This window comes from Pseudopodoces humilis, chromosome 3 (assembly GCF_049639895.1).
Source record: "Pseudopodoces humilis isolate 2021_Gansu_Grassland_sample_001 chromosome 3, ASM4963989v1, whole genome shotgun sequence".
NCBI classification, from domain to species: domain Eukaryota; kingdom Metazoa; phylum Chordata; class Aves; order Passeriformes; family Paridae; genus Pseudopodoces; species Pseudopodoces humilis.
The window spans coordinates 49,008,157-49,023,921 of record NC_142202.1 but is presented as its reverse complement, the minus strand read 5'-3'; the positions used below and the strand labels follow the sequence as shown (position 1 = coordinate 49,023,921).

The window sequence follows — 15,765 nt, the reverse complement described above, 5'->3', positions numbered from 1 at the left end:
TTGCAGGAAAAAGATGCCTGTGATGTATAATTACTCAACTATCACATAACTTGTGCTTTATGTTAATTTCTAGTCACCACCTACCTCAGAACAAGACTGGGAGTGGGAAAGTAAGTAAAACTCTGAATTATTTTCAAAAGCAGAACAGATTATACTAAATACTAATGAAACATGCAAGGCATTAGGCAGCCACTAGCTATACACAGGGAATATGGCACCACCCAGTGGGGACAGCACTACATGAAATATCTGCATTAAGAGAGCCATGAAGAAATGAAACTCTTCACAGTTTGCTGGGGTTTTTGTTTGGCTGTGGTTTGTTTGTTTGTTTGTTTGTTTTAATAACAGAACTGCTACCTATTTTAGGGATCTGCAGATTAGCTTTGGAGAAAAGAAAAGGAAAAAAAATGGATCTGTTACAGAAATGAATATTGTATCCAACTGTACTTCTCAGAATAGCCTCAAAAGAATTTTTACTTTGCATATCTTGCTAAGGCCTAGCCCCAAGTAATTTCTGTTCTGTTATAATCTCTCCATTGCAAATGGCAACTATACCTTACCTTCCCATTCAGCCTTGCAAGAATCTACTCTTTTAAATTAAGAAATTATACCAGTTTTGTTCAAAGAGCTGAGGCCAAAAGATCGCTTTAAGTTTTAACACTTTAAAAATGAAATTTTAATGTGCTTAATTATCACCGATGTTCTCAACCAATTGGGTGCTCAACCCTTGAAACTTATGATCAGAATTTATTTCTGGTTGTATTACAATGATGTGAATACCTTTATTACTCCATAAATGTACCAATCTTTTGGTTTACACAAACAGGCTCACAGGAGTGTGAACTGGAAACGTTGGAAGGCCAACATACCACAGGATGAATAACATAATAATTTCTAAATTGCACTGTATTGTATTGTCTTGCAAACAATACACCTCCTTTTCTCTCCTCCCTCCCCAAAACCAGAACTAGAGATGGGAGTTTTTTGGAAGGATTAAACATCTGCTCACCTGAACAAATTACTAGAACATCATCTGATCCTGCTTTTGAGCTTTCACTGGTGATACTGCATCTGTCAAGCTTCAAGCAAGCTCCATCTACACCAAATTAAGAGCTACATGAAAATCAAAGAATAACAAACTGGTTTGGGTTGGAAGCCTTAAAGATCATCCAGTTCTAAGCCTCCCACCTCTTCCCCAGGCAGGGACACTTTCAGTAGACCAAGCTGCTCAGAGCCCTATCCAACCTGGCCTTCAATACTTCAAGGAAGGGGCATCCACAATTTATCTGGGGAACAAAAGATCAACATTTTACAATACAAGCTTATGTATGTACTACAAGCTTAAGTAGGTTTTTATTTAATTTATTTTTCCCCTTCCCAAAAATATAGTGTCAGCAGATTGTATTCTATCATCTCAAAATAAAGTTTGGAGAAAACTTCTAGTAAATTCCCTGTCCTTTTATACAACATGTTTCTTGATTAGTACCTGCAGTTTATTTAGATGAAAGTAAGGGGGAAAAGGCACAGATGAGTGTTCCATCATAAACTCACAAAAACAAATTCAAACATAAGTTTCATTTTGTATTTATTTCGTTTTGACAGTAGGCACAAAATACTTTTACTTTCCAAGCTGAGAGATGCTAAGTCCAGTTTTGAAGAATCAACATCAAAAACAAAGTACACAGACACACAGGTTCAGCTGGGGGGAAAAAACGTACATATATGAATTTAGTTTTTTTCTAAACCTATTCCCAGATTCTCAGTTGGTTATGCTGAGCCAGAAATGGCTTTAAGTGACAGGTCTTGGGTGCAGACCAGCAACATCTCCCTGGGACAGTAGAGACAAGAATCTGATCCCTCAGGAGCACAGGGGAGTCTCAGCTCCCACCTCCTCCTCCTAGGGAGGGGAACTTGTTCCATCCAGGCACAAGTAACAACCCGGGGAATCTTGTACAGGCCAAGCCTTGCCTGAAAGCTTCCTACCAAAAGCCACACAACATTGGCCTGTGACTTTGACTCTTCTAGCCCACATAAATAACTACCCCCACTTTTATCTTTCAGTCTCCCCACTGCACTGGAATGGCTGCAATTTGTACTCAAAATATTTGATACGGTATTGTACTATCATAAAAACAATATGCACTGGCAGTGGAATTCTCATACATATACATGTCGTAATAAAAAAACTGAAGTAATTTTCTTAAATACAGCACATGATTTCAACATCCAATATATGTAAACATCTGACATCCATAAGTGGACTAGTTTCTCTGGTTACAGATGAATGCCTCAACACATAAACAAGTATCATTCTGCACTTTCCTCTATCCCTCATAAACATGTCTTCAAAACTGCAGATGTTCTGCAAGTGCTGAGTGTTTCCCAAAGCACATTGTAATTCTAAACATGCAGGATACTAAAGAGACAATGCATAGCATTTGTTTAGCACAAAAAAATTTGTTATTTTATTTAAGAAGGAAATCGTCTTTTCAAGTTGTGATTTTTATAAGAATAAGCAGATGACAGCCAAAATTGCATTGATCAAGAATTAAAAAAACCACAAAAATCAAAAAACATTAAACCAAATTAGATTATGAAGAACTGCAAGATTCCTGTTATTGGATAGGAAAACATCCTTAGGCTGCCTTCATGTAATACATGAAGATAATGAATTTCAAGTTTTAAGCAAATTTGTGCTTTCTTGTAAGTATCAATTGAAGAAAAATTATTGATATGAATGACTAATTAAAAAATTCTTCTGCATTTGGATGATATGCCCACTTGCTTTCTGTCATTCCAGCTAAGCACTGAGCTCAAACTCCTGAGCATTCACAATGACAAGAACAAAATGACACCCAGGTTAATCCTAAAACCACAAATCTGCCAAAACACAGTATTACTCTGACTACATTTCCTAAATGTGCTCCCTGGAACAGGCAATAATTTGAGCTACCACTATTTCCAAACCAGACAGTAACCATCGACCTAAAAATTGCTGATTCTCTGTCGTTATTCTCTATTATTTCTATAGAACTCTAATTATTTCTACTATTATTTATACATTCTGCGTGGTGAGGACTGCTTTATATACTGGTATCATTGTCATATTATGTACAACTTGGCACCTTCAAAAGAGACCCAATTCTGCTTCCTTGGACAGATGTAAAGATTTTTATTCCATAAATTCACTTTTCCTGCAATTCTGGAAAAGAAAAACATGGTTAAAACAGGAAGAATATGCTATTTGTTTTACCTGCTAAATAAAACAATTACTATTGTATGATGTACATAGTCCTTCATGATGTGAACTTCTGTGAATGTAGCATTAACACGAAGTCTTTTATTAGCATAAAGAAGAACAAACAAACGCAACAGTTGTGACAACATGCATGTTTTAGTCTACATGACAGAAAGGCACTTCAGAAGTGTGGTATGTGTTCTTAAAATGGGTGAAAAGCAACTGCTCTACAATGTGTTATTTTGGTACATGGATTATTATGCTGTGAGTTAAAAAAATACCATCACAAATTACCAAGTGATCTGTCTTCCTTTCACGTGGTCAGATCCATTCCTTAGTAACAGGAGGTATATTTAGAGGTTTATTTGACTTAGCAGACAATTGTCTGAGTGTTCTCTTGTACTTGAAATACTTAAATATACTAAATCAGCACATGGAAACTGACTAGAGTTATTCAACATTTGAAAACACATAGCAGGAGGAAAACAAGGCGGAAGTACTGCTGAACCAGCAAGAAGTCTGGAAAAGCTGTAACTGAACTTCTCCCTGTTTTTCTTTAAGAAATCACAATAGCAAAATTTACTAGCCTGAAAATGCCTTCATGACATTTCACCTTAGCGAAATAAAATAACAACCCACACCACAGTGCTTACTAGGACATCCTGAATTCTTTACTTACGGGGAAAGAAAGAAATCAAAACGAAACATGACAATGGATGCCTAAAAGGGGGAAAAAACGAAGCCGTTCCAAATAACCTTTACCAACCTAGAAAGGCCGTCTCCTTCGGCATTCAGCCGCCTCCATCACTCAGTTAAAAAAATATTTTTGTTTGCGAGAACCCAGGTCTCGCTGCCACGGCAGCCTGGGCGGCTCTACCTGCAAGCAGTGCTCAGGCCACCGCCGGGCCGGCTGTCGGCAACTGCGAGCTCGGGCCCGGCCCCCGGCCGAGCGGGGCACCCTCCCGGCCGAGCGGGGAACCCTCCCGGCCGCGGCAGGCACCAGCCGGGCCGGACGGCAGCCAGAGCCTGCCCTCAGGGCGAGGCGCTCGCACCGCCCCTCCCGGCCGGGCCGCCGCGTCCTTGCGGCCGGGCAGCGCCGGGGCCGCGCGGGACGGCGAGGGCTCCCCTCCGTTACCTTCCCAGAGGAAGTGGCCGCCCTCCCGCCGCAGGAACTTGTACCAGAAGGGGCTGGCGGCGTCCTCGTCCGGCAGCGCTACCTCCGCCAGCCACAGCGCGGGCTCCTGGGCGGGCAGCGGGGCGCTCGGCCGCGCCCGCCTCATGGGCACGGCGCGCCGCGGGTCCCACTCGCCCAGCTCCGGCCGCGAGCCGGCCACCAGCAGCTCCGCGCCGCCCTCCGTCACCCGGGCGGGCAGCACCACGCCGAAGCGGAACAGCATTTCACTGCCGCACAAAGAACGTGGTTTAACACGAGTTCTGCCGCTGCTGCAGCAAGGCCGGTAGCAAGGCCGCCGCTGGGACGCCGCCCGGGCCCGCCCTTCCGCCGGGGGCCGGACACCGCCGGGGTCCCTGCCCCTGCCCCGGACACCGGCCCGGACAGCGCTGCTGCCCCTGGGCTCGGCGGAGCCCGAGCGGTGGCTCCTTCGGTCGGGGCCGTTCCCGGTGCGCTGGTTTCGCTGGTTTCGGGGCTTGGCTGCCGCACGCACGTAGCCGAGGGAACTTCCCCTCCGACAACACTCCGACCCCCGATCGCCTCCTAAAATGGGGATGGAAAATCCTCTCCGCAGCTAAACGCTGGCTCTCTTGGTTGCCAAAGGCTACGCGTCACGTATGCTGACTTTAACAATGATTATTGCTGCATTAAAGGAAGCCACTGCAATTACTCCCAAGAGCCCAGGCTTAATTTAGCGCAGCAAACGCATCATTAAAAATTGCTATACGTGCAACTACAAACCAGGACTGGCTGCAAATAACGCTTTAGCGTTCATGATGTTTGTGTCTTCCCCGCTGACAGCCAGCCAGCCGTGGTGAGAAATGTGAAATGCTGAGGGAGGTTAGAAAGCTTTTAAAAGAAATCTGGCGTTCATTGCACGCTTTCTGTTTACAGCCAGAAGAGGAAAATTTGGCAGCTCCTACGTGTAGCAATATTCAGGGCTTAAAAAGACTGAGGAAGAGGATGTAATCCAGCCATTTATAGGGCGGTCCCTGCTTTGAATACACCCATTTCAGAAACTTTTAAGGACAGACATAGAGGAGTGGTTACTTTATTTAGGTCAAGTTCTGGGAACAGGATGAAGGCCTTTCAATGAGTCAAAAGAAATCCTGCCTCAAAAGATGGCTGTTTGTTTCCTTTATTCAGGGGTGGCGACACTGAAGTGTGTGTGCTGCCAAATTTATTTTTAAGTGTGCTTTAGCCAGTTTTCACTGATACTCACTGAACTTGTGTAAGTGATATTCCACTTTTCCAGACGTAACCAAAGCGAATGGAATTCTTGCTGTCCTCCATTTCTGCTGGCTTCACTGTAGCACTGCTGCCTTTTCGGAACAGTGCAGTACATTTTAATCTGTTTTTGCTCAACCTTACAGTTTAGCTACCCATACCCTATCTCTTAATTGTCTTTCAGATGTCTCTCTTTTCCAGACACCTTCATTTTAGCAGCATGGACAAGACAGAATGTAACAACTTTGTGGTTTTATCCTAAAGCTGGAGCATGACAGGAAATCCTAGAATCACCTCAGCATATAGTGTCTACATAAAACCATATGCTTCTGTTCATTCCAGTCACAGTCTCAGCTAAGAAACTGCAGGATCCAATAGTACATCTGATTGACAGTTCAGTTCCTGGCTGTTGTCTAAGCCCCAGTGTAAAGAGAGACCAGCAACATCCATCTTTGGAAAAATCTGAACTGTTTTATGCCTATAAATATTGAGTCCTCATCATAGACCTGTAAGCCTTGTGGAACAATAAAAGATTGTTCTGTAGACGCTGACGTGTCAAGCAATATCTTTAAAAATAATTCAGTCCATTTCTTTTCCAGGATCTGCCTTAGTCCATTTTGTGCCACTCAGTATTGTGTGTTAGATTAAGGTTAAAGATGACAGAAAGTGGCCAGCTTGATTTCCTGTGTTTTCCTCAAAAGCCCTAGTGCAGATTAAAGTTACATTGAGAGATCAACAGGAAGGACTGAAAAACTGGATCTACTGATGGATCCTGAAAGACTGAGATAAAAGTTAGAAATATAAATTGGCTTGGGATGTCCCATGGCTGGGGATAGTGGGAACAAAAGAGTAGCTTATATTAGTGAAATTGCAGGCTGAGTGGGGGCTGTAGACAGGATAAAATTTATTACCATTAGATCTGAGGCTGAGGAGCTGTAAGGTTTGTTTTTAAGGTCAAGAAGCAAAGGCAAATGTATGGGTTTTCCTCCCCCTGTTAGATTTGCATGGTCTATGATTCATCATCTTCTAAACTGGAATTTTAGCTGGACTAAAGGAAGGGGAAGTGGGGAGTAGTTCCATTTACTGTTAGTATTTGGGACTGAAGGAGTTCATGAGGTACTCCCACAGCTGAGCCATTGCGATAACTCTAAATTTAGTTTTAACTGTCACCCTAATCCTCTTAAGGAATTAACAATAGTTTCCTTTGCCAAAATGACCTGTTATTCTAGTATTGCCTGGCCAGTGCTCTTCACCTACAGTCCTCAACAGTATTCTGAAACCTAAAAGCTTTCTCTCTAATCCAGTCATCTTTTACAAATCAAACCCACAAATCAAACATGACTTTCCTTTCTGGGGTTTTTTTCCCCACTATAGTAAGTCCTCATTCCAACTTGGCAAGCCTTACAATTCCCATCACAAAGCTTTGGCACAAAGGGGCAAAACCCTAATAATCAAGCTGCTTTTAACTATCACAAAAAATAGTTTCAATTGTTGATTCCTGTGGAAACAAACTACCATCTTAGCAGTTTGTCTGTATTGTAATAATAAACACTGTGCATTTGTGCCCCTCACAGCTGTTTAGGATCTCTCAGTATCCTTAACTTACAGCAGGCACTTGCTGAGTGGAAGCCTGGATTGACCTCAAATCGAATAGTGAACTAGCAACACAGTGAGACTTAGTGCCAAGTTTATTTTAAAGCCTTCAGTTTATTGTTGCTGCTACCATCCCAGGCATTTGCTAAAGCTGTTTCTAACTGGCAAAAAGGGAAGAATTGTATGAAAAAAAAAAGACAGCTTATTTTTACACAGCATTAGCGTGCAAGAAGGGACTCGAGAGATCACAGTTTCTGCAAGAATCAACTGCTTTGTGGATTTCACCTAAATTGTACCAACACATTGTAGCCTTATTTAATTTCCAACTAATCAGCTGGTTTATTATCCAAAATTTGTGCAGGTGGTGGGGATCTCACAGGAGGACTCACCGAGGCTGTGTATCAACTTAACATCAACCAACCATTAATTATGCCTTCAGGTTTCTGCCTAATGGCTACATCTGAAAGGATTCTAGGGAAATCTGAATGTCCAGAAATTGGAGCTGTGACTTTATTTGCAAACATTTGTAATGTATTTAAAGGCATTTTTACTTGCTGTGCATTAACTTTTACAGAATCACAGTTCTAACCTTCTGCAGAAGTCTAATTTCTTATAGTGTCTTTTCAGGGATAAAATTGTGGTATTTTTGTGAAGCCAAGAGTTTTAAATCATTTGTTACAATCAGAAAACGTGGGCAAAATATTGCTGGCTGAAATTTTAGTAAAGATAGTAGTTTAGAAGTCTGACAGTGTACAGCAGTTCAAAATTTAGCTTTCCAAGTGGAAAGTCGTATTTTTCTTCACAAGTTTCTTACCTGAAAAGTGCCTATTCGGTATAGAGACAGCACACAGTTATCTGATCAATGTGAACACTACTAAAATGACAGATAAATTTAATAGTTCCACATTGGAGTAGCCCGTGTCTGCAGTGTACGTGTTCTTTACTGATTACAAACTTTTACCCCATAGCCCAGTCTGCAGCTTGGAACAGCTTTATTTGTTATTGCTGTACAGTGATCTCAGATGATAATATTTCCAAGTAGGGAAATCTGTAGTGAAGAGAGAGAGTTTGAATACCAAAAACAAAACACAAATACAGAAAGATCTGGTTGGAGAAGGGAGGGGGTGTTCCTGATTGCAAGTTGTGGGTGATGTTTAGATTAGCAGTGCTTCTTCCTAGACTCGCCTTTCTTCCCTTTTTAGGTCATTTTCTTTCTTGTAAAGATACAGAGAAAGTGTTATTGCAATTTCCAAATGTTTCTGCTAATTATAGAAAAGAGAAAGGCAGCACATGGTACGCAGTCTTGCTTGTAAAAAAGGCGAACATTTATATTATGTGATAAGCTGATTTAGATGTATTAGTGATTTGGGTAAAATGTTCATTGCTGAAAAATTTAGAAAGCCTGTATTTCTTCAAAGAGATTGAGCTAAATATGAAAGAAACCCTATTCTAGTGCAAATAATTTAAGACCACTGGTTTAAGTGAAAGTTAATTGTGTTGATTAATCTAATCAATCTGTGGACCCAGACCTTCTAATTGAATTCTAACTGTCCCTCTTGTATCAATTCTGATAGAACTATGAACTAATGTTCTCACCAATACTTCTAATTTGACAATACAGTAGCTAAGGAATACCTTTATAGACTGAAGACTGAAAGAAGACTAAGAATTAAAGAACTTGTTAACAGATAAGCACTGCTATCCATAATTTTTAGTTTTAAGTTGAGCTGGGTCAGAGCAGTGATAACTGCGTGAACCATTCTAGCTGCTTATTGTTAGGAACAACCCTTTATGCAGGCTAAGCTACAGAAGTTCTGTCAGGACTGACCATTTTAGGAATTACACTGAAAACTTACTCTGCAGTAGAAGGTAGGACACTATGGGAGATGGTTTTCATTTTTGCATGGGAGTTTGTGTAGCATATTTTTTAAAAAGTTTGTTGTTTTTACAAGTAACTTGGCAGTATAAATACACAATAACATTACAGTAAACATGATAGAAATACATACAGGAATAACTGATCTGGTAGGTTTCTTTTTTCAACGTCCAATAAAGCCATCTGAATCCTCCCCAGCCTCATATGCCTTGGGAGCTGGAAAAAGTCCCAACATATTTCAGCATGGGGCCCTTTCAGATGTCCCATCAGGCTCATCAATGTCCAGAAATCAACGAATATTGCAGACTAGTCCAGCACATGGCTCCTTTCCTGCCCAGAGTGAGCCACACAGTTTTTGGAGGGATGCTCCAGGTTATCTGTGGTGCATTTGCAGTGGGACGCTGTGACCCAAGCCAATCCAGAGTTCTGGTAGCCCTGGTAGGAACACAGCTCTTCTGCTGGGCACAAAGGGACAAGAGAGGCCAAATGCTTACTTGGAGATCAAATCACCTGGAGATTCTTGAGTGAAAAACAGTATGTAGCAATAATCATTACACTATTAACTCATTGTAAGCTTTATTTTTGAAACCGGCCTGTTGCCACCAATGTTATATCAAGTTTCTAATTAAAATATCTATGTAAGGGAAAAAAGAAGTGTTTTGGCTCCTTAGAAACAAGACTGTAAAAACAAATACTCGACTGTACAGAATAGCAAAACTTTATTTCATTAGTTAAGAGAATGCAATCTGACCCAAAACTTATGTGCAACATAACAGATTAATTTTTAAGTAGAACAATGTACCTGTCTTTTTTCTGGGGAGACTTAAATAATCCTTCCACTTTCAAAAGCCGATGCTCACAGATCCTAATAACTGTGCTCCAGTCTAATGTACCCTCTGTACCTGTGCAGGGTTTCAGTGTTCTTGGGATCCCCAGAAAATTACTGACTGATAGAAAGTTCCCGTATATTATATTCCGGGGCCATTTTAAGAAAAAATTAATTCCTTACTTTTCATTATGCAGACTTTTTAATTGAAATTGTTTTCTGCATGACCAGCATTATTTCAGGAAGTCACACACAGCATTAGATGTTGAATAAAAGGTGGGAAAAGCAACCATGGGAAAGGAAGTTTGACAAGAAAACTTCCTTCACAATATGTGCTTAAGCAGGAAGTTTCTAGCTCCAAAACTGACAGAAATTTAATATACTCCATTAATTTAATTTTAACTCCAAATTTAATAAGCTCCAAAACTGACAGGAATTTAATAAACAGCCTAAAAAAAATGAAGTCTTGCTGAAAAGTTCAACAAGATTTTAGATAAGTTAGAAATAGAGCCATTTTATTGTATAATGATCAACCAGCTTTGGAATTGGAACAGTAAAGGGAAACCTTTACTGTTTTTTAAAAAATTAAGCAAACACAAACTAAAGGATTTTTCTCAGTGTAAACAGAGATTTAATGCTCAAGTGTATGTAACAGCATACAGAGCATCTACTCTCTTATCTTCTTTCCATATATGAATCTGTTGCTGTATCACTGCATCAATACAACACATTGCTGCTGCTTATCTTCCTGGTTTCATGTATTTACCAAATTTTCCACAGCACATCTCTTTATTTTAAAGAAACTTTATATTGGCTGACTTGACAAGCTTCTCTAAATTCACTTACCTGTCACACAAATAATCATTGCTAAGAAACACTACTTTCATCCAGATATAAAGAAACCCTTGGAAATAGGAATTGCAGTCTAGAATGAGAGTGTAAACATCCTGCAACTTAGCAACCTTCCACAGGCCATGGCAACAGCTTGCAGCCAAGAACCAGGAGATGTGTATGACATACTTTGCAGACTAGATCATAGACAGGGGACTCCTGCTACTTAATTTGGTGTGTGTATGTTGCTGTGTATCATAGTAACCTGTTTCCACTTAAGCTTAAGTTCTCACACAGATGCCTCCCCATTAGCACAGCCATCCCTCAAGGTAACGCCACAGAAACCACAGCTCAGTTGTACCTGGCCCCTAAGTCAGCAGCTGATCACTTGGTTTTTCTTCACCTGTTTGAAAGAATAATGGATTTTGAAGATCAACCCACAACCAGATCAGTCATGTTAAACAGTATTACAGCAGCCTCTGAAGCACAGTACAGAATATCAAATATTCTCTGTGTAGAGTTACACTTCAATTACACACACATTGTCTTGAACAGCTATAAGAACACTTGGATTTTCAAATTACGTTCTCTTTCTCAGTGTTTACTTTTTATTCCTTACTGCATGAAACTATAATTATGCAAGCTGTCTGAAATGTCTTACACCTGCACCCTCTAAAGTGGTTTTAATTTTACTGAAAAATAGCACTGAGATCTAATTTTTAGAGATTCCTTTTTGGTTTACTTTTATACATCAACTAATCTGCACTCTTCCATAAGCACAAATTCTCAGGCTAAGATCATTAAGGCTTAGTGCTATATAAAATATTATCACCAAATGCCTTTCCCATTCTGAGATAAATCTAAATAGGAAAGGTAACAGATTGATATACTAATAACAGGAATTGATTTGGCCAAAATTGCATATTTCTCAAGTATTGCACTCATAACCTCAAATTCCAGGTCAGTGGAATTATTTTCTTAAATTAACAGAATTAGTTTTTGCTTGATAGCAAATTACTTGTCTGTGGAACTTGTAGAATAAATCCTGGTCTGATCTCTCACTTCTTAGATTCCTGCCCATAAAACAATGAAATGGGAGTTTTAAAAAATGTATTTATATAGGGATTGTTGGAACTAATTCCATGCAAACTTCAAGCACTTTTGAGTTCCTCTCAGCCAACTAACAACCCTTTGTAGCATGTAGTAGAATATCACGTTACAACTTCTCAAGAACTTAATCTTATTTAAAGAACAGGTTTTATACACTGCACACATTTATGAGTAGTTTTAATTTATTACCAAATACAGCTATAGCAGTGGCTAAAATATTTCTAAGGAGGAAATAGCAAAGGTAATAGAGCTGTTAGACTGGCATGATGGCTTGACAGGGGCAACACAGTGAAGCACTCAATGTGCCACTATTAGATTTCTTTTGGAAGCATCCACATTTTAAGTGATTTAAACTGAAAGCAACAATTAAGCTCTGCATTTTCACTTTGCAAGTATGAATATACAAATAAAAAACTTTTTTCACCTTTATCATCAATGATATTGTTAGTGTTCACTATCCTGAACTGCATTAAATGACATATAAACTATCCTTCAGCATTTTTGCAAAGGCTCTGGTGTGATAACTCAATCTGTTGCTTTCATAATCAGAAATTCTGAGAGTATCACTTCTGGCTTGGTGAATTTGACTGGTGTTATTGCACAGCTCCTCCTCACCAGAACACAAGTGCATTATGTGAAGTACTGACTGTGGGTTCCAACTATAACAGAGCACTTGTTTACCTCTGCTTTCTGAACTACCTCGCTTTCAGCTGCACAGAAATTGCTTCCAAACTCCATAGATTCTATCAAGATAAAATAATAAGCTAAACTAATTGACAGGGTTTCCTTCAATGCCACTTCTAAAGAGTGATTATGCACACAAAAGACAATTTAGTATTTGGATGTTGCTCTCCATGCTCCTTTAGTCACTGCAGATACTTATCTGTCTCTATCAGCCATCTTCCTGTGGGTTGGAAGTAAACAGTCTGGCAAGTGACCAGCATCAATCCAAAAAAAAACCCAAAAAAACCAAAACAACTGAAGCCTGTTGCCATGTGTGACCAGTGGAACAATCCATGCTACAGCATGCTCAAAGCCAAGTGCTCCAGGAGAGGTGGCAATCACAGACCTAAAACAACCATCTGCAGCACAGCAACATCAGTGTTTGAGTCCAGAAAGATCCTATGCCAAACAAGCTCGAGACTTAAGACTTTTTTAGATCTAGCACTGCAAGAGCTGAGCCCATCATTATTTGCCTCCAAAAGTAACTGAGCCAAGGTGCCTTGTATTGTGTTGTAACAGCTCAATTATGCCTACCTTCTAATGCTTTTTTGTCTCCATGCATTTGTAGGGGAAGTTAAACCTATCTTACTCAAATGAGGTTCTCTAACATGTTAAACACTAAACCTCAGAAGGTAGGGTTTTCTTTCTTTGTATTTAAAAAGCACAAAATAAAAAGCACTGACTGTCAGTGTCTTCATTTGCTAGTAGAAAGATTCAAAGTGACTCTAGCAAAACCATTATTTTTTAGAAGTCAAAAGTTAAGACTTTACAAAGATAACAGATAAATCCATATCCTCCTTTGACTTTATTACTGCCTAGAAGTTTATGTACCTCTGGAAACACGTATTTAATGTTCTGTGCTTTCAGACCATCTATTTTAAGCCATGAATATTTAACATAGGTGCAAGTTTTAACTTAAGACTTAATGAAAATAAAATTGCTGCTTATACAGCTATGTAAAATGGTGTTTTACATACATAATTTACACTAGTATGACTGCAGATTAAAATCTCAGTGGGAACAGCCAGTGGGATATTATTTTTTGAACAATGCCAAAAAAACTACAGAAATTAAGGAAAAAGGAGATACTAAAAAGAAGCTCTTCTCTGTTTGAAATACACAGACACCAAGAGATACTGATCCTTTTTCTACTGCTTCCCTCAGACATGTTTTTTGCAAAGCTTTGTAGATTTCAGTAAACCTCACAAACAATCAGCTCAAAATGTAAAGGGGACTATTAAACTTCAGCAACTGATTTGGGTACTATATACTTTTTTTTTCTAATTGCAGTTCTCTGCCATTCAGAAAATGCTTGCAAATATAGCAGTTTTTTCTTTAGGGACAGGTCATTGACTAGAGACCTCTAAAATGGAAAGCTACTGAATTGTTTCATGGCAATGGAGTAGAGTGATGGATGAATGGCACATTATTACCTAGAAGGGCTTATTTCAGACTTGGAGGTTTAGAACTGCAGCCCATGTGACCTGGATTAGAACAGCCTGAAAATTGCATGGAAGTCAAATGAATCCACTCATTTCCCCACAAACACCCCTTCATGTAAATTTAGTAATAGTGTTGTCATATGACAGAATGTGAACACGTACAAATGTCTATGCCATGAATATGTATAACACATTTACTAACAAGCTTCAGATTGTTCTACTGAGACCAAAAACACTCAAAAATGTGTGAAAAGTTGTTATTTACATAATAAATCCATCTGGTAGTTACTGGTAGTCTTTCCTAAGTTCGGCTAAGGTTTATGTTCCTACCACAAGAGAATGAGTCATTTTATTTCACATTTATTATTCTGTATTTATTAGTATTTGCTTTGCTGTAGCAAATCTTTGTTCAAACATTACTACCTGCATAAATTCAAGGAGACAGAAACCAATTCATTTGATACATTGATCCAACTAAGCATAAAATTAAGTCTACATGGTTTTCGAAGAATTACTATAGTAATAGCTCTAGCATCTCACTTCATTTAAATGTATCTACATGATCCATACAGCAATAAATACTGATTTTTTTTTCCTTCCACAAGTTGCATTATGGGTAAGTTCATAAGCACAGTTGCAATTACAATGTGCCTGTGGGCTGCTTACCCTTAGTATGGGTGAGTCCCCAGATAATGAGCCTCATGATAGTTTCAGCCTGAGCACAACTCTAAAACTTTACCACCATGGATGCAAACAGTCACTCTAATCTGGTCAAAACATGGAAGAAAAACACGCTCATATGACCTTCATGCAACCATCAGGTATGATGCTCAAGATCTGAAGTTGCATGGCATGCATCAGTTGGCCACTTGCTAACCTTTCCCCACACTCTGCTAGGTCACCACAGCTACCAGGTAATACTCATTCACATCGTGTGTTGCTCTCACTCAGTATCATAGTTACCAGTAAGTTGTTCAATTGCTGTAAACCAAGAGTGGCTTAAAGTTCAAATAGAATATTCCCAAGGCAGGCTGTGCCCTGTCTTTAGAATAGTGGCTTTTAAACCCACTTTTGCTGAAAGCATATGTGTAGTCAGAGCAAAATTAGAGACCAGGTATGATTTACCTGAACTGTCAAAAACATGAATGATTCCATATTCTCCCCCTATTTTAATGATTTCTTACATTTTATTTCATCTGCAGATGTTCTGCAGATGAACCTTCTTTACCAAGCCTTTACACAAGGTAACTAATTCATACAGGTTTCTGTTATTCTGTTTTTCTGGGACTAGCTAGTGTGTTATTGTGTTATTCTGGGACTAGTTAATGTAGCAGAAATGTAGTAGCCACAAAACCTGCTCCTGCATAGACTCCCTTCCATGGGTGGAATCTCCTGCCAGAAGCCTGCTCCTGTGGGGGCTTTCCACAGAGCACAGATTCCCTCAAGGTAGATCCACCTGCACCCCAGCCAAGGGGTCCTTCAGTGGCTGCAGAGCTGATACCTGCTCCCCTGTAGTCCTCCATGGCTTCAGCAATGACCTGGGTTACCATGGTCTTTTCCACATGGAATCTGTTCCCACATCAGGGACCTCCTTCTCCTGACCCTTTGTGTCTGCAGGGATGTTTCTCTCAGATTTTTGTCACTCTTCTCTCACAGCTGCTACATAGTGTTTTTCACACTCTCTTAAATGTCCAGTCTCTTCTCACAGAGATTCTTCCTTCTGGATGG

The 15,765-nt window shown here is 39.8% G+C and overlaps 1 protein-coding gene across 1 annotated transcript in view; it reads right to left on the bottom strand.

Moving 5' to 3' along the window:
* The window catches only part of EPM2A (EPM2A glucan phosphatase, laforin), a 35,554-nt gene extending 30,855 nt beyond the window's left edge, over positions 1-4,699 (bottom strand). The window contains exon 1 of the mRNA XM_005518489.3: positions 4,374-4,699. Coding sequence (XP_005518546.1) covers positions 4,374-4,635 — 262 coding nt within the window. The 5' untranslated portion in view covers positions 4,636-4,699. The remainder of the gene's footprint in view (positions 1-4,373) is intronic.
* Positions 4,700-15,765: the final 11,066 nt, after the last annotated feature.